Below are 19,657 nucleotides of genomic sequence, written 5' to 3' on the forward strand. Positions count from 1 at the left end.
TAAAAAGTCATGCAAAAAGGTAACCATGTAACCACTAAAAATCTCAGCAGTTACACACAGCTAGGCTATGTCTACACTGGCAGCTTCTTGTGCAAGAACATCTTGTGCAAGGCTTCTTGTGCAAGAACTCTTGCGCAAGAAAACATCCACACTGCAATGTGCAAGTTGTGCTTTTGCGCAAGAGCATGCATGACAGCGTGGATGCTCTCTTGCGCAAGAAAGCTCTGATGGCCATTTTAGCCATAGGGATTTCTTGTGCAAGAAATCCCTGCTGAGCGTCCACACTGCCCTCTTGCACAAGAGCTCCTGCGCAAGAGAGCTTACACCTATTAGAAAAGAGCTTAGTACTTGCACAACAAGCCCTCTCTTACCACGCCGTACCGTAAATCTTCTTGCGCAAGAGCGGGCGGGCAGTGTGGACGCACGCTTTCTGGAATAACAGCTGTTCTTCCGCAATAACCCACCAGCTTAGACATAGCCACACAGAATACTGCTTAGCTTAATACTGCAGAACCGAAAGCAAAGTTTGCTGCCATAGAGTGAAGGGGAAGCTTAGTTATGTCCCCGCTCATTCTCCGGGAGCCACAGCATGTAACTTGGAGGGAGGGCACAGGCCTGACATGGACTGGGGCGTCTCCAGCCAGAGCAGCCCCTGCCTCAGGTGGGCCCCTCAGGGCTGGAGCAGCCCCTGTGCCTATGGCGAGCAGAGAGCTGCTCCAGCCTCTACTGATTAACTGGAACGAGTAAGCCTCACCCAACCTTTTACATCCCCACGGTAGAGCAGGCAAAGCCGGTGACCCGTGATAGCACTCGGGAGGTGCACGGCCCCCTCTTGCCCCCCCCCCCCCCCAAATCCGACTTGCCAAATGGGGTGCCCCCCGGCTCTCCCTCAGGCACCAGCCCGCTCTGAGGCCAGGGAGTCCGTGTGGCCCGCGGCGGAGGCTGGGTTATTCCTCACCCAGCTCCACGGACACCGGGCGGGAGACACCCGCCAGGGCCCGGCTCCTCCCGCAGCGAGCCTGGCCCCAGGCTCCGCCCCTGCCGCGCCGGCTCCGCCTCACTCACGCTGGGAGGGACCCGCCCGTGTCGCGGCCTCCCCTCAGCGGCAGCCGGAACTGACTGCGCGCGCTCGGGACTGCAGCTGCCCGCGAGCCCGGGCCGCCTCCCCCCATGTTGTCCGGGTGCCGGCGGGCGCTGCCCGCTGCCCTGCGCCGCGCCGTGCGGGGCTGGGCAGGGGGCAGCAGGAGGCGGGTCAGCACCGGCTGGTCCCCGGTGGGCGCCGCCTTCGATGCCAAACAGCAGCAGCGCGCCCGGCCGAGGGGCCAGAGCACGGTGAGCGGGCCGGGCTCGGCGGGTTCAGGCCGGTGTCCTGCCCCCATGCGGAGCCCATGAGGCGCGCCGAGGCCTCTTGTCTGTGTGCGACCCCCAGGCAGGGCGCTCCGCTGTGTCCCTGGGGTCACGCCCAGCGATTGCCCATGGGGCACACTCAGCCCCGGTGCAGGGAGCTGGGGGCGGCGTTTGGTTGATCGTGCAAGGCCAGGAGACACCATTATGCTCACCTCTGCCTTTACGCGCTGTACAGCCCGGAAAATCGTGCCCAGCAAGGGCCCAGGATTGCTCCTGCGACTTCCCCCAGGCAGCCAGAGAGCAGTACAGCTCGCACCCTGGCAGGCTTGCAGGGCAAAGCACCGCGCCGTTGACCTGGAGTTTACCAATTCGTTTCTGCTTCACACTCTCTCTCTTTAGGGCAAGTCTGTGTTTTTAATGCTGTGCAGATCCAGCAGCACCACTATAGCACTACAGTGAAGTTAGCCTGTGACAACAACACTGGGGGAGAGCTTTGCTGTCCCTTAGGGCTAGTCTACGCCAAAGGTTTCAATCTTTGGGTCGCAGCTTGTAAGGGCAAGCTATTAGGTGTGGGATGCTTTACCTGTGTCTCCATAGGTATGGGCGATCACGGCTGCTGCTTCCTGCAAATCCTGTGGCTGGAAATGGTGATCTGTGGTCAATGGGAGCTGTGATCGTTCTTGCCAATGGAGGCGCAGGTAAACAAAGTGTCTCGCAGCCAGCTAAACAGCTGACCCTTAAAAGCCATGATCCAGAGTCTGAAAATGCCCAGTCTATGTTTGTGAGTTAGTACATTTATGCAGCTGCACTGCTTCTAGTGAAGACAAGCAGTGCTGATGGGAGAACACTCTTTCATCAGCATATTACTCCATCTCAACCAGAGGTGGAAGCTGTGTTGGCTGGAGAGCATCTCCCACTGAGATAGCTCCAGTGTGGACGGTGCTTAGGTTGATGTAACTTGCATTGCTTGAAAGTGACTTTTCACACCCCGGGCAATGTAAGTGACATTGGCCGTAGTGTAACCATTGGTTTTCGAAGTACAGGTCGTGACCCAGTTCTGGGTCGTGGAATGCCAGGCACTGGGTTGCTTTACTGTAGGGTGACCAGGTGACTAATGGGGGATGCTAAGGCAGGCTTCCTGCCTGTTCTGGCACCACGGACTGTACTGGACCCCAGAAGTGTCTGGCAGTGAGGCTAGCCCCTAGGCTCTGCGCACTGCCTTCACCCTGAGCACTGGTTCCATGCTACTATTGGCTGTTTCCTGGCCAGTGGGCACTGGGGAGAATGGTGATTGCGTGTGAGAGCAGTGCACAGCTCTATTTGTGCACCTCTGCCTAGGACTCAGACCTAGGATCCACTCTGGCCAAAATTTTCATCCATGTGGGTAAGTCTACACTACATCGAAGATCAATGCTGGAGTTCGATTTAGTGCATCTGTATTAGTATAGATCCACTAAATCAAACTCAGAGGCTGCCCCCGCCTACACTGGTACTTCTGATCCTCATGGGGAGTAAGGGGAAACCAATAGGAAGGTTTGCTCCCATCAGCCTCCTGCTGTGTGGACAGAGTGGAAATGTGATGTAAGATACGTTGGCTGGAGTTCCATATCTTACTTTGACTTTTTGATGTAGTGTAGACTAGGTCTGAATGTCTCAAGTGTGGGTCCTAAATATATCAGGCTGCTTTTACTTACAAACATGCTTAAATGTTGATTTAGGAACTTTATTTTTAGGAAGACAGTTTTGGTCTTGTGTACTGGAACAGTCTTTAGGATCTATGGAATAAGAATTATTTTTCCTAATTTATATTTCTTTTTGTTGCATTTAACTGCAATTAGTTTTTCTGAATTAAAATTTCTATGATCATATAATTCAAATAGGAACATTTCAAACAGAAGGTTTGTGAAGATTATTGAAATGGCTGACATTTTGGAGATGAAACAACTTAGTTTTGCCTGCTGTTTTACTGTTTTGTGTACAAGCTGATTTTTTTTATAAGTCATTCATTTTTGTTAGAGAGAGTCATAAGGTAGATTTCCAGCAGTGAGCTTTAATGCTGAATTACCTGGAATTAAGAAACTGGTAGACCAGATACTAGTAACCGTGTTCTTCGTTATTTTTTTATTCATTATTTGTATCCAGTGGTGCCACAATGTGCTAAATAAAGGATTCCTTCCCTGAAGTTCCAAGTCAGGCAGCTGAAGGTGCTGACACCATGTGTAAAATTTTCAAAAAAGTCTGGTTTAAAGTGACTTAAAAGCCTGAATCAGAGGCCCCTGACCCAAAAAAGGTTCCCCACTCCTGCTTTAAAGCATAAAAGTAGCTGTTCAAAAATTTGTGGCACCCAAATGCTTAAAAACAGAAATAATTTGAAATTTTTAATATCAAATGCCCATTTTTTAACACAATTGTCAAAAAAGTTACGTTGTTTTGTAATTGCAGAAATAGTTTGTATGCTGATTAATGGAATTGTCCAAGTTTTAGCAAGGGTTTTATAGTTGTTGGTATTATAATACTATATAAAAAAAATGTTTTATTCTGATTTCTGTCAGTTTCATAAATCTGAAACTGAGAGATTAAAAATGAGATTTTATTTATATTTTATTTATTCTGGTTTATTTGCACTGTATGTTGAGCCTCTAATTGGTATTTTAGGGTCTATTTGGTGTTCCAGAATTGAGTTCTCCAGAAGGATTTCAAGAAGTACAAGAAAAAGCATTACAAGAAACAGAACTGCTGGTCCAGAAAGCATGTACTACACCTCCTGGACCACAGATAGTAATGATCTTTGATTTGCTTTCAGATGCATTGTGCAGAGTAGCAGACTTGGTAAGATTTATTATTAAGTTTGATATTCTCTTGTAAATTTATTTTTTATTTGGATATTTCTATCTTAGCTCAGACTTTTGTTTTATAAACTTTATTTGTACCAACAACACTCAGTCTATAGCCACAAAGTGATGAATCTCATAGGGCAGAGATTTTCAAACTATAGGTCGTGACTCCTCATGGCAGGCCTAGGCAAAATACAGCCCAGGCCACCAAGCTACCAGATCCGGCCTATGGATGCTGTGGGGAGCCCCATGCAGGCTCCCCGCTTGCCTCAACCCACCCACACGCAGCTCAGAAACACGGCTATGGGGCATTTTTTCTTTAAAAACTGTGAGTGCAGAGGTGAGGGGGAAGCTTTAGGAGCTGCTCCCATCCCCAGCATAATCCCTGCTGGTTGGTAAGTCTCCTGCAAGAGCCTACCTCTGGCAGCCCAGTCCCTCCCTTCCCCAACTGTCTGCCCCCCACTCCACATACCCAAATCCTCTGCCCTCCTCCTGTACCCATATCCCTTCCCAGATCTGGCATCCCAGTCTCCTGCCCCCGATCACAGTCCCTTCCTGCCCTAGTTCACAACCCAAATTGCTGCACCCCTTCCTGTACCCCAGTTCCCTGCCCTAGGTCACAGTCCAACCCCCTCCACCCCAGTCCAGTGCCTGAGGTCACAACTGCCTCCTTCACCCAAGCTCCTTCCCTTACCCCAAGCTTCCTTCTTCATCCATCCTCCATCCCAGACCCTGCACCTCCTCCATTAATATGGAAGAGTGCCGCCCTTGACCACTTTCCAAATTCTTGGGAGTGGCCCCCCATCAAAAACTATTGCCCACCCCTGCCTCATGGGATCATGAGTGCCTTCATCCCCAAATACCACTTCACCTCCAGCATGTATAATGGTATTCAATAAAAAAGTTTTTAATTTATAAGGGGGCACCCACTCAGAGGCTTGCTCTGTGAGGGTATGTCTACACTACCCCGCTAGTTCGAACTAGCGGGGGTAATGTAGTCATCCGCAGTTGCAAATGAAGCTTGGGATTTGAATTTCCCAGGCTTCATTTGCATGAAGCCGGCCGGTGCCATTTTTAAATGCCGGCTAGTTTGAACCCCGTGCCGCGTGGCTACACGCGGCATGGAGTAGCTAGTTTGGATTAGGCTTCCTAATCCTAACTAGCTGTACTCCTCGTTCCACGGAAGCCTAATCCAAACTAGCTACTCCGTGCTGTGTGTAGCCATGCGGCACGGGGTTCGAACTAGCTGGCATTTAAAAATGGCGCCGGCCGGCTTCATGCAAATGAAGCCCGGGAAATTCAAATCCCGGGCTTCATTTGCAACTGCGGATGACTACATTACCCCGCTAGTTTGAACTAGCGGGGTAGCGTAGACATACCCTGAAAGGGGTCACCAATACAAAAGTTTGAGAGCGCCACATTGGGGTATATCTAAACAAGAAATGCTACTACTGTGCAACTGTAGTTTACTACTAGGGCGATGTAAGGGGTTCTTCAAACAGTGGTAACTAGCTCAGTGGAAGAATTCTTCTGTCAACCTAATGATGTCTGCATTGGAGCTTAAGTCATATTAACTACATTAGGGATATTTGTTAGTGTGTAATTGAGTAATCATATAACCTCATCAAATTGTAACAGTTATACGACTATTCAATAGTCCCTGGGGTGGGGTGAGCATCCAGTGCACTCCCAGCCCAACTCCTGGGAACCCCCTGCTATACTGCACTGTTGCCTCTGTATCAGCAGGCAGCAGTGCAGGGTGGCAGGCGGGAGCTGATACGCGAGGGGAACGGGTTTAAAATCCGTCTTCCTGAACAGACCGGCTCCTGCCTGCTGCCCTACGCTGCTGCCTCTGATACAGCAGGCTTAAAACAAACAAAATAAAGTTTTTCTTCATGCAGTGTACAGTCAATCTCTGAAACTCCTTGCCAGAGGATGTGGTAAAGATTAGGATACATTCCTGAAGGCTAGGTCCATCAATGGCTATTAGGGATGGGTAGGAACGGTGTCCCTAGCCTCTGTCTGGAAATTAATGACAGGAGAGGGATCACATCATGATTAACTGTTGAGTTCACTCCCTCTGGGGCATCTGGTATTGGCCACTATCAGCAGACAGGACACTGGGCTAGGTGGACGTTTGTTCTGACCCAACATGGCCATTCTTACACCCAATTTTATCCAACAGGAGAATGTTAATAGTGTTGTCCCCTTAACTCACATTTATTATGTGTAAGGCTCTGTGTTTATCATCGAGGTCATGGAAGTTACAGATTCAGTGACTTCTGTGGTGGCTGGTGCAAATGGCACGGTGGCGCCTGAGCAACTCAGCCTGTCCCCAGGCTAGGCTTAACTGCCACCACTGGGGCAGTGTAGGCAGCCCCTTGGCAGCAGGAGTATGAGTAGGATCTTGGAGCTGGGATACGGGGTGGTACTTACCTGGGGAGCTTATCTCCTAGCTCCACAGACTGCCTCAATATGTACTGATGTGTAAAAATCATGATACTCTCCAGAGTGGGTTGTTCATAATGAAGTTATGACCATGACAATTCCTTGTAATTGAAGCATGTATTGGTATTATGAGGTTTAATTTTACTTTGCTTATGGTAATAATTTTTTAAAGTGGTCTTATAAGTTGAATGTATTTACTGTAAAGTTTACTGCAAAGGAACTTTTATGATGTAATTTTAATACATATAATAAAAGTTTACTTCATTAATATTTCAGTATTTTATGGTTGCACATTATTAGTTTTTTTTTCAGGTTATATTGCATGATTTTAGGGGCATGAACAAAATCTAAAAATACATATTGTACCCAGTTGTGTTAATCTAGATTTATATCAACCACACAACAAGAGAATATGCTTGTACTGTCCCAGGTGTTAACATGTAGAAAGGTGATGTCTCAGATAAATGGAATACAAGCCATAAAGGGCTTGATACACCTCGAAATAAACTAGAACTTAGTGCAGTTTGTGTGCACAGGTGTAATACATTGTATGTGTGGTGTACTATTTACTAAGTAGATAGCCATACTCTGAACTAAATGAAATTTTCAGGTGGGCATGAAGTATTGCTCCAAGAGGAACGGATGTAGCAATTCAACTTAGAGGGGGAAAAGGCATGTGTAATTAGGATGAGGTCTGAGTTTGAGAGGAAACTTCTTGTCAAGTACAACACACTCTTGGCCTTTGCTGCCATCTATACATCTAGAAACAGTTGAGGCCTCACTAGTATCTCTTGATTATTATTAGTGATTAGAGGTACAGGCAGTCCCCGGGTTACGTATAAAATAGGGACTATAGGTTTGTTCTTAAGTTGAAATTTGTACGTAAGTCGGAACTGGCTCCAGATTCAGCCGCTGCTGAAACTGATCAGCGGCTGACTACAGGAAGCCCTAGGCAGAGTTGCTCTGCCCCTGGTTTCCTGGAATCAGCCGCTGATCAGTTTCAACAGCGGCTGAATCTGGACTCCTGGGACAGAACAGCTGGGGCGCTCCTGGGTAGGTCCCCGCAGGACCAACCCGGCAGCACCCCAGCTGCTCTACCCCAGGCGTCCCGCAACAAAAGCCTGGTCTGCTGGGGGGGGGGGGGGGCCCTCCTCCCCCAGCAGACCAGGAAGACCCGAGCAAAGCGGCGGAGGCGCACAGCAGGGAGACAGGAGCAAAGCTGCAGAGGCGGGGGACCTCGCCGCCTGTGCGGCTTTGCTCCGGGGCAAAGGAGCAAAGCCGCGCGGGCAGCGGGGTCCCGCCGCCTGTGCGGCTTTGCTCGGGTCTCCCTGCTGTGCTGGGGAGTCCCCCCCAGCACACCAGGGAGACCCGGAGCAGCTTTTCTCGCCTCAGAGGATGCGGTGGCGGGACCGTTGCGCTCTGGGCGGTCCCGCCGCCCGTGAGCTCCGGGGCGAGAAAAGCCCCGTTCGTAAGTGCGGATCCGACATAAGTCGGGGACTGCCTGTACTCGTGCCTGTGCTCGTAAGTCGGGGACTGCCTGTACTTGTCCTGAATAAAAAGAGCATGTATTACTTTATCCATGTTTTCTGATACTTTTCCAAGCCAGCCTGGAAATAGATCCAAATGTTTAGAAGATGCCTCCAAACCTGTATGTCCGCAGGTGTGCCTTAATTTTTTTGCATGATAACTTTTCCCTGCCTAGTGCCTACACTCCTGTGCTCACAAAAGCTCTGCTGCATGTGGAAGTTAAATAATTGGTTGCTTAGATGCTTGACATGCACAAAATACTATTATCACCAAAATAAAGGAATTAGTACGTAAGTAAAATAAGTGCACAAAATATTGAGGCATATTTTAGGTGAACAAATTAGGAGATGGAATTGTACATTTTTGGAAATTCAATCTATAAAATGACTTCAAACACTTAATGTAAAGATGAAGGGTTTTTTTGGAATGATTATAAAAATATGCTTTATTATACATTAAATCATATTTAGTTTCCGATTTTCTTTTGAAAGGAGTTTCACATATTTCAATTAAATCCAAATATAACCTTATGAGAATAAAGTGAATTATTCAGCAATTTATTGCCTTGTGCAAAATTTGTCTATTCTTGTATATATAAAAATATTGAAAAATCAGTGTGATGACATGCCATGAAAAGTAATGAAATATGGTAAATATTTAGCATAATAACATGAAAACGGCTTAGCTCAAAACCAAGATAAGTGTTTCTTGCAGTATCTGAAAAATGTTAGTACATTTGAAAGACTGAAATTTCTTAGTTATTTTTTCCATTTTAAAAATATTTCATAGATAAAGCAGGCCACAAGATCATACATGATAAGAAAAGTAAAATGTGCATCATTGCTGGCACTGTTAGGTTTGTCACCACTGAGGTGGGCATCGTCCAACAGAGAATTCACAAGTGTGAGCCAAATCCTGCAAGCTCTTAGGGCACATCTATATTACATGGAAGATCAGTGCTGTTGCAGTTGATCATCTGGTGTTCGATTCAGTGAGTGTAGACCCTCTGAAGTATAGACCCGCTTAATAGAACTCAAAGTGCCTTTGTCAGCGCCAGTTCTCCTGCTCCTCACAAGAAATAAGGAAAGCTGACGGGAGCTGTACAGACAGGGATTTAAGATACATCAACTCCAGCAATGTAAATTACATAACTGAAATTGGACATCTTTCTTCGACCTTCCCATGTAGTGTAGAGCAGGACCTAGTGTGTAGTTTTTATTCATATGATAGCCCCATTAACTGAGGAAGTATTATTTGGATATATGGATAACAGTTTGTAGCATTGGGCCTTTGAGCCGTAGTCCTACTAATAAGGTTAAGAACTGGGTAATTGGCTAATCATGTAGCCAATACAAATTGTATCGACTGCATAGTAGTCGATAAGGGGAGGCACTCTGTTCCCCCCACTGTGGCTCTGTAGTTTAAATGTAATAGGAGCCAGGCATGCAGGCAGTCCAGCTCCTACTACATTTAAACAACTTATGGGGGTAAGTTCCAGACCCGGCGCAAGCTGAGACTCAGCAATCCCAGCTCATGCCAGGTGTGGGACTACTGTGTCATCCGGATTTGACTACATTTCAAATGCAGAGGAACACTGGTCCTAGACCTGGCGCAAGCTGGGACTGAGCTGGGCTTATTCAGTCGTGGCTTGTACCGGGTACAGCAGTGGTTAGCTGGGATCCCCCCATGGACAGGAGCTGTTTCTCCCCCCAATACTGAGGCAGCTGTGAGAGGGAAGCAAGTAGTCAGGCAGTCAGCTACTCGACTATCGCTTACATCCCTTCTTACAAAGACACACATGAGCTATTCCATTGATTTCAGAGGAATTTTTCATGTGAACTTAAGCATTTGGGTATTTGCAGGATTGAGGTTCTGGTGAGGCTGGAACGAAATATGTCGCAGTGCTCAAGGCAGGATTCCCTATTTTACTAAAAGTCTCCGTTGATCCTTTAAATCTTATGCGACACATCTTCCAGTAGTATGCTGACATGAGTCTTTTTCTGTACAAATGGTGGAGAGAACTTTTGCAAAATGTCTCATTATGGGTTTTCATCCAATTTTGATGACAGATTAAAGCTTTAGAATTATAAACTAAGTAAAAACTTTTCAATCAAGTGTGTGATGTTTATAGCAGCAATATTTAAGATATTTCTTAAAACATGTTTGTTAGGAGTAAATGGTCTATGCCACATTTTGAAAACAGTATAAAAAAGCACATTATTTTTCTATAATTTAGTATAATAGAGAGTTTTTTAAGCAGTAAGATTCAGGGGGACCGTTGTTTTGGAGTGTTTCTTGTAAGGAAAATATTTTTCTATGGTACATTCCTAGCTGAAAATAATAATAATAAAAAAAAGACAAGTGAATATATTTTCTTTGGAGTGAAATTTAAACTGTAGCAAATAATGACTTTTGACACATTCTTAACAGATTCTGGTTTTGAGAAGACAAATATATGTGAAACTGCTCAATTAAAAAAGATTGTATGTAATAGTGGAAATATGTGTTAAACTGAGTGGAACTGCCATTTAAAAAAAAAAACACACCCCTATTTGTTTAGGAAGTTTAAACATATTTGCAAATCCATGCTATGTAAATGCGAACTCTTCTTTAAATATTAACTTGAATGTAATGTTTTAAATTATGGACAATCTTTTTCGATCACCACCACTCTTCTTTTTCCACTGTGTCAGGCTGACTTTGTGAAAATTGCCCATCCTGACTTTGCATTCAGAGAGGCTGCTGAAGAAGCTTGCAGAAACATTGGTACCATGGTCGAAAAGTAAGTTTTGTTCATTATGTTGCTATAATAGTCTGAAAAAAAATGCATTATTCAGCACATAATTTGTGTTGCTTATTGTTATGTATCTGGATGTTTTTGTTTGGAATATAGCAACTTTTAAATTATTTTTTAAAGATTCATTGTTACTGTGTCTGGTGTAAGGTCATTCTTTTTTTAGTTTCAAGTTGCATGTGGAACACTTTCATTGCCTAATTTACTATGATGGTCTGTGCCACTGGAACTCATCAAAGTCTTGGAACTAAATTTTCTGAAGTTTCTGTCAGTTTATTTTCTGTCTCAGAAGTCTGTGTAATTTAGAGATAGCAAATCTAAAGGCACTGAACACCTATTTTTCTGGCATACTGATCACTTGGATTTTGATAGTGTAAGACGGAATATGAAAAAAGGGAGGAAAATCTTCCATTGAGATTTAGAATATAGAGTTAAAATTTGAGGCTGTGTCCAATTAGTTATCTATATTGGAGTGCTATGCTGTCAAATTTACTGCTCTTGAGAAAATTTGTTCAGTCTGAAATCTCACTCTAAAAAAAAGTATCATTATTATTAATAATAAATAACTAATAAATAATTAATAATATATGTATTTTAATCAGATTTTGAGAATACACTGGGAATCAGTTTTGAAAAGTTGTTTGCGTTATGATAAAGACAGATGGCTCTATAAAATTTGATACCATAGTGTACATTTTTTTTATATATATACCAAAGACCTCCCAAATTAGCCATAATTCACCCTGGGATATTAGATATTGGGTATTTGAATAGTCATGTAATTGCGTGAAATCTTAGCAGTTACATGATTATTTAGTAGTCCCCGGGGGCAGGGCTGGCAGCCAGTGCACTCCTGGTCCCACTCCTGGAGAGCTTCCTCCTCTGTATCAGATGCAGTAGCATGGAGTGGCAGGAGGAGCCAGTCCATGAGGGGAGTCAGTTTAAAACCCAGCTCCCCTCATGGACCGGCTGCCTGCCACGCTGCACTGCTGCCTATGCTGCCACCCTGCACTACAGTTGCCCGGGATGACAGCAGCCCCTGTCCATGTGGAGCTTGGACCCCCAACGGACAGGGGCTGCTACTGCAGATCAGCCTCTGCCTGCAGCAGGCCCAGACTTGCTGCAGACAGAGGCTGTTCTGGGAGATGGAGTTGCAGCTTCTGTCCACAGGAAGCTAGGGCCCTCTGCAGACAAGGGCTGCTACCACAAATAGAGGCAGTGGTGTGAAGCGGGGAGGAGAGGCAGCACCATGGAGCTGGTGCTGAGGAGAATCTGTGTTTAATCTGGCTCCTGCTCCCCCCACTCCCCTTGCTGTCTCTGAGTTTGGAGCCCCTATGGGCAGGAGCTGCTGCCACCGAGCAGCCTCTGTCCACTCTCTGGGAGCTCGGGTGCCCCTTAGATAGGGGCTGCTGCCACTCCGCACTGGTGCCTCTGTATTAGAGGCATCAGTGTGGGGTGTCAGAGGGCTCCCAGGGAATGGAGCTGGGAGCACATTGGCTGCTGACCCCATCTCTGGGGACTGTTGAATAGTTGTGTAACAGCTAAAATTTTGTGTGGTTACATGACTGTTCAATTACACACTATCTAACATCCCTATTTTAAGGTGCCAGAGGACTCCTCGTTGGTTTAACAGTATTCAGGTTACTAACAGTCTCTGTCACCTCAGGTTAGTTGTACTCAGATCTCAGAGAAAAGACAGTGTTTGTAACCAATTGTATAACAAACTAACCAAAAGTTTATTAAGCAGGAAAAATAAATGCGTTAATTACAAAGTTAAAGCAGGTAAACATACACACACGCAAATGAAATACAATCTCAAGTTTGAAAGGTGCCATTTTCTATATGCTTCTATAATAGGCAAGCTTTTATGTCTTTCAGGGCTAAGCAGAGCCATAGATCTTGGGGACCCCTGTGTTTAGGAATTTTTGCCCCTCTGAGTCCTGACAGTGTGAATATACCAGTTGTTCCTTAGCAGGGATTTTTATTCCTTTCCCCTAGCATTCAAGCTGTGATGGGACATATGATTGTGCCTGTATCCTTTTCAGGATTGTGGGGGAAGCTATCAAGAAAGTCTTTTGTCCACAATGGTTTATCTGATGCTGTCATGAATGGGAGCTGCAAAGGAGAGCCTAATTTACCTGGAGAGCGAGAAAAGGGTTAAACTAACCTTAAGCTATTCTGCATGTGAGGGAGGGGGCCAGGCATTGACCCAATGAAATTCAGCTAAAGAATTTCAAATTGGGGAGAGCAGTCTCCTTTGTTTGAGAGAGAGGGGAATCTTCTCCTGTCATGGAGGAAAGAAATGAACTCCCCCCAAAACAGATCCCTGGATTCATCTGAATGTGTGAGTAGGGAAAAGTTTAGGAAATCTGCTAGGTGTTTTTCCTTGTTTTGGGTTTGGAAATTATGTCTGAGCTGGTTAATTGTATTTTGTTTTTCTCTCTTGTAACCAAGAATTGATCCCAGGGAGTATCCCTGAGTTTTGTTTCAATTCATGGGTTTTTAACACCAAGTCCTTTACTATGCTTGCATTGATAGTCTTGTTTTAATAATAAAAGTGTTTCCATTTTTTGTTGTTGTTAACAAGTACTGATCGATCTTTTGTGTCCTTAAGTGCCTGGCTACATACACATTATGGGAGGGAGAGCACAGGTTCATTATTCTCCAAGAGTGCTCTTTTTGTTTGTTTTTGGACTCTTTGGGGAAAGGAGGTTGGGGGTTCTGTCCTCATGGAGGCGATTCCAAGTGATTTCTTTCGTGAAAAAAAGGGGGAAACACTTTGTACACTTGGTAGTGTCAATACTGAATGGATTTCAGCAGAAACTGAAATCAGGAAAACTTTTTTTTATTGTCTCTGGGAACTGCAGAGACAGGATCTGACAGTGATTTTATTGTACTAGCTGGCCCCCATTACCTATACTCGAAGTTCCAGGTTGGGGAATTCATCCATGAAAGATGCTTATAGTTTGTTAGGGAGACGATATCTTGTGGTAAACTGGTATTTCCAATTTGATAATACTTCTCCACTGACTGTGGGGGTTTACAATCTTACTAAACATTTTTAAAGTAACAATACACATTTAAATGTTACCTTGTAACACTGAATACAGATTGAAGCAGTATTAATACGTGCAACATCCTAAGAGCATTCCATAAAGTCTAAACACATTATTATCGCTAATAACTATTTTAATTACACAGATAAGCTATTCTGGTTTCCACCTATACATTTATCAGTGTTATTTGAATCCTAAGATTTTGGTTTGAGCTGGCCCCTGGTCTGCCAGAGTCAACACACTACCTCAACTTGGCTTTACTGGCATTATTATTAAACTTTGCAGCATTTCTGTGAGGAAGGTCTGATAAATATTATGTCCATTTTATAAAAGGAGAAACTGAAGCACAGACTGGTTAAATGAGTTGCACATAGTGATATAGGCCTACTTACCCCCAGTCCTGGATTATAAACATTAGATTATACTGTCTGTCACAAACAATATTTTTCTTTGAATGCTTTGAATAAGCCACTATCCTTAGACTTCCTCTTATTTGCCACAATATATCATGCAAAAATACTTGCCTACTTGCCTGCTGAAAATACAGTAGCCATCTGCATTGTCATAATTGTGTAACTTGTATCCTTGTTTTGTAGTTCTGAAACACAATTATAACTTGAAAACATTTTGAAAAATTTGCCCTTGATTTCTAATAGTGTACATTAGAAAAGATTAAACTCCTCCTTTAAAATAGTAAAGCTAAGAGACTGAAATGTCTGTAACTATTTCTAAATCTTGGTTGCTTTCATCTTTATCTTTCTAGGTTAAATACAGATATCGAGCTGTGCCAAAGTTTGAAACAGTTGCTGGCTAATAAAGAGATTATGGAGTCCCTAGATCCAGAAACCAGGTGCTTGTTAATTTTTAACATTTTAGCGGTTAAAACACTATACATTATTCCCTAAATTGTGTGGCAATATTTCTGTGTTAAATTAATAGACAATTCAGCACCCTTTTGTAAAAGAACTGCAGAACACAATGGTTCAGAAAATCTGAGACTCCATTTTATGTAATTTTATTAGTCACTGAGAATGTAATTGTACAGCAGTCAGTTCAGTTGTTATTATGAATAGGATGTTTTGGAATATAAATAGTATGTGTTTGTGTTTATGTACCTAAAAGCTATGTTAAGGTTGCACAGTTTTAATCTTTAGAAAGTCTTTAGAAAATGTAAAAGTTATGTTTCCCGTAACAAAAACGAACTTGACCAAATTGCATAATTCTGCTATATTTATCATTGGAAACAGTAATAAGATACAAATTTAAGGAGGAAATAGGGAATGGGATGTATTTAGATTTGTACAATGTCCAGTCATCTAGAAGTCTCTGACATAACATACATTTTCAAATGCAAGTCGTATCTGGAACACACTGGAAGAGTTTACTTATGTGTGCTTAGTTGTCTGTTTTATTATTACCGGTGTTTCAGATAAACTCAAACATTTTTATCAATGGCAATTGTGCATCATAACAAGCTTTCAGACTGTAGGATCAAATTGACATATTTTTAAACATTAACTTTGTTGTTGCTATAATGCAACATTTTTGCTTCTCCTTATTAATTTCTGCCTAACATATTATTTCTCTCACACAATAAGGATAATGATCCTACTTGATCTCCCCTCCCCAAACAATCAAATATTCTAGATTCAAGGACTTTTCCCTGATCACTCAAAATAAATAAAATAAGTTAAATTGTGTACATTACAAAATATAAATTTAACAGGTCTGTTAAAAGACATTTTTTCAGTGCAAATCATCAAAATGACTACAAGGAAACATCCAATTTCAATAAATAAACCTATTGAAAGGGTATGCATACAGAAAATAATAACTTATATCTCAACTCAAAATATAGTTAGTAAAATGTAGCACACTAAATCTGTCTGCTGTGAAATGAGGTCTTTACCAGCGTTTTACATCATTTTTAGGAAAGTGGCAGAACTGTTTATGTTTGATTTTGAGATCAGTGGTATTCATTTGGATGAAGAAAAGGTAATTTTTTTTGTCTATAATATGTGGAAAGATGTTTGCCTCACTTTTAAAAGCAGATAGCAAAATATAGAACTCTTAGATCTGCCAAATGGGTTTGTATCTGCGTGGTGAAATTTTTGTGAAATGGCTAGTTGTTTCAGAAATGTACCTACATAGGGCAAAACTGCATCCGGTTATCTGAATAATAGGCTAATCAAATACAGCATTTCAGAAGCAATGTCCCCATGGCCTTTTTTCCCACCTCCCATCCAGGGTTTAATTTGTCCCTTGCCAGGAATCAGTAAGTCTGCCATGAAAAGTGGTATTTGCGTGTTTAATACCACTTTTCACAGCAGAAGAGTTACACTCTAACTAGTCTTCAAGCAAACAAAATAAGAGAGACCAGAAAAAATACAAGAATGTGCAAAACACCTTATTTGTATTTCTATTCTGTTTAGATCCAGAAAAGAGTGGAAACACCAGTACATTATTTTTTATATTGTAAATTATAGTAAATTATTGATTTATAAATTCAGGTGGCTGCCTTGCAGCAAAGACACTGAAACAAATTGTTTTGGTAGAAGCTTGCAAATTGAAAAGTCCTTCCAGAATAATTTTTTTAAAACTACAATGAAGTAAATGGTTGTCTGTTTAGGCCCAGTTTGTACAGACACGTTAGTAAAGTTAAGCATGTGTTTAAGTTTACTATTCTCAGTAGTGAAACTAAGTGCATATATAAGTGTTTACAGGATTTAAGTTTCAAATTGTATGCTGTTCAGGGAAACGGCTGTCTTCCTGTATGTTTGTACAGCACCTAGCACATTGTTGCCTTTGGGCAGTAACACAATCTACATAATAACAGTAAAGTCAGAATTGTGTGGTGATTAGTAAGCCTCACAGAGGCCACTAGCTGTCTCCTTGATTTACCCCATTACTGAAAATCCCTCTGTCCCTTCAGTCATTTACAGAATAATTTGAGTATACCAGCCTTTTAGAAGTATTTACCACGAGTAGTGTAAACATTCTCGAGTTCTGTTTTCTATTTGTTTTTATTTTTCATGCATTCTTACCATGGCAGAAATGTGAGAGAATTTGTTTTCTTCTAAGAGACGAGCAAGTGTAATGCACATATGCATACAGCCTGATCTCGTTCTCACTGAAGACAGTGGTATGACGCCCATTGACTTCAGCTGCACAGGATCAGCCCTAAATTAGGATATAATGTCATAGGCCTGATGCTAAGTAAGTAGAATTTGCTGGGAATAGGTCATGACTCATAATATGTTTGCACAACTAAATCAAATCTTAATAGTATGGAAAACTGAGAATTACTTGTGCTGTATTTCAGGTGAATATGTATTCTCTATTTAATTTTTTCTAATTACAGCGTAAAAGAGCGGTGAACCTTAATGTCAAAATATTGGATTTATGTAATCAATTTCTTATTGGAGCTCACTTGCCCAACAAGATTGACAAGAACATTTTACCGGAACACATTCGCTACAACTTTGCAGTTGAAGGCAGTTACGTACAAATCACGGGTCTGCATGCCGACTGTTCTGACGATCTGGTATGTATAGTCTAAGTTCTCTATAGCACATCCATAGTACAAGGGTGCGCATTAGTGATTTTGACACTACACGAAACAAATAGTGCCAACAGCTAAAAATAGAACATAGGAACGGAGGGTTAAGATTTTAGCGCTCTCTTTGAATAAATTTTTGAAACAAATTCAGTCACAGCAAAAGCATTAATACTACCTTCTCAGGCTGTTCATGTACAGCTCTTAATATTCATCAGGGTAAGCTAAGGAAAATAGATACATCCATGTTACAAAGAACATTTTTAAAGAACATTTTTAAACACACACCATCTTGCACTCATTCCTTACTGAATTTCCCTTATTACATCTTTATGAGATGGCCCTTCAGGTTGCTCATAAAACTGGACGGCAATTTGAACACTGTAAATCCTGCCTAGAATGACTCCCATTTTTCAGGGTTTGTGCCCAAACCCGAGTTTCAGGAAACTGTCACAACACTTAAGAATCTTCAGTTTATGTAATAAAGCATTGCTCATCAGGTAGAATATGGTTTTTAAACCTGTTATTTCTATCAAAAAAAGGATAGATTGCTATTCTTCAAGTTATTGTTGTATTTGTCCAGTGCAGATATAGAATTCAGTATGTAACTTGTCAGTTTAATAGGAAATGTTCATACCCAAATATTTTAATACTGATGATTTCATTCAGTTATTTGAAATGTTGCTGTCCAAATTAAAGTTTAGGTTTTTCTGCTTTATCTCATATTAATTTTGAATTGTAGAGGTGGATATGGAAACAAGGCTTGTTAAAATAGAGTCGACCTCTATGCATAAAATCTACATATGATGAAATATGGTTTAATGTTCCACCAGTTGATATATTCACCTCATATTATTGGATGATATTGTCAAGGGTTGTAAGGAGAGCACAGCAAATAAGAGGGAAAGCAGGCTGCTGTCCTAATCCTTTTTTCTAATGGATAACAGGATGATATCATTGTTCTTTTTTAGATCGACTTTTGTATAAAGGGTTCCTTAATCTGAAAGCATTGTAGCTGTGATACCTGTCCTTTCATTGGTTTGGGAGGAATTGAACCGTTTCTTTTGTGAATTATGCTATGATGAGACCATTTATTTTCTTATGTTAGGTACGAGAAGCTGCTTACAAGATTTTTCTTTACCCAAATGCTGAGCAGCTGGACTGCTTAGAGGAACTGCTTACCAGTAGAAACAATCTGGCCCAGTTAGTTGGTTATAACACCTTTGCCCACAGAGCTCTTCAGGGAACAATGGCCAAAACCCCAGGTAAAGTGTGTATATGTTTAGGAATGATAAAGATCTGACTTGTCAGGCATGAGGATAAATTCAGGTAGTTTAACTTGTCAATTGTTACATGTTTTCATCTGAAATATTTATACTTTTCAACAAAAAGATGATTTGACTAATCCACTGTAATCCAGTGTTTCCCAATTTTATTTGGCCACGGAACCCTTAAAAAAAAACAAAAAATGCCAGGGGAAACTGGCTGAACAAACCCCCCCCCCCAAATGCTGTCCTGCCCCTAAAACCATGGCGGTCCCTTGAATATTGGGGGGAGTGATTGGGTTCTTGCAGAACCCTTTCTTTCACTATTTGGTTAGGTAACTAAAAGCCATGAGAATCACATCTGATTTTTGTACATGTTGCCTTGATATATATGTATAGTTTCTGAACTCTGTGTCAGAAAATAAGTTAAAACCAGGCTTGTTCTAAGAAGCATTTTGTTTAGTAATTTCACTTCATTTCATATTTCCAGAGAAGGTAATGCAATTTCTTGAAACACTTTCTGACAGATTGTTTCAACGGTGAGTCTATTTTTCATTTACGTATGTAAAAAAATCCCATTTAAATTTCAAGAACATACATGTTGTAATTATTCAAAACAAGACTCCAGTTACCAGTATTTTAAAATGCCTCTAAGATTATTATTGAAATATTAGTTTCCATCATATCTCGATTAAAATATTAGCTTTCTTATATCTAATTAGACAGCATGTTGCATAGATTAAGAAAAATGTATATTGTCATACTGCCTGCTCTGATGGCAAGTAGAGTAGGAAATAGTACATCATTCTCCAGATATTTATTTTCATTTT

At 42.1% G+C, this 19,657-nt stretch overlaps 1 protein-coding gene across 1 annotated transcript in view; it reads left to right on the plus strand.

The window, feature by feature from the left end:
* The first annotated feature begins 1,086 nt into the window (after positions 1-1,086).
* MIPEP (mitochondrial intermediate peptidase) overlaps positions 1,087-19,657 on the plus strand; it is a 108,095-nt gene continuing 89,524 nt past the window's right edge. The window contains exons 1-8 of the mRNA XM_075919264.1: positions 1,087-1,332; positions 4,003-4,176; positions 10,850-10,938; positions 14,770-14,856; positions 15,938-16,001; positions 17,368-17,550; positions 18,671-18,827; positions 19,318-19,366. Coding sequence (XP_075775379.1) covers positions 1,171-1,332; positions 4,003-4,176; positions 10,850-10,938; positions 14,770-14,856; positions 15,938-16,001; positions 17,368-17,550; positions 18,671-18,827; positions 19,318-19,366 — 965 coding nt within the window. The 5' untranslated portion in view covers positions 1,087-1,170. The remainder of the gene's footprint in view (positions 1,333-4,002; positions 4,177-10,849; positions 10,939-14,769; positions 14,857-15,937; positions 16,002-17,367; positions 17,551-18,670; positions 18,828-19,317; positions 19,367-19,657) is intronic.

This window comes from Pelodiscus sinensis, chromosome 1 (assembly GCF_049634645.1).
Source record: "Pelodiscus sinensis isolate JC-2024 chromosome 1, ASM4963464v1, whole genome shotgun sequence".
In the NCBI taxonomy this organism is placed as follows: Eukaryota; Metazoa; Chordata; order Testudines; family Trionychidae; genus Pelodiscus; species Pelodiscus sinensis.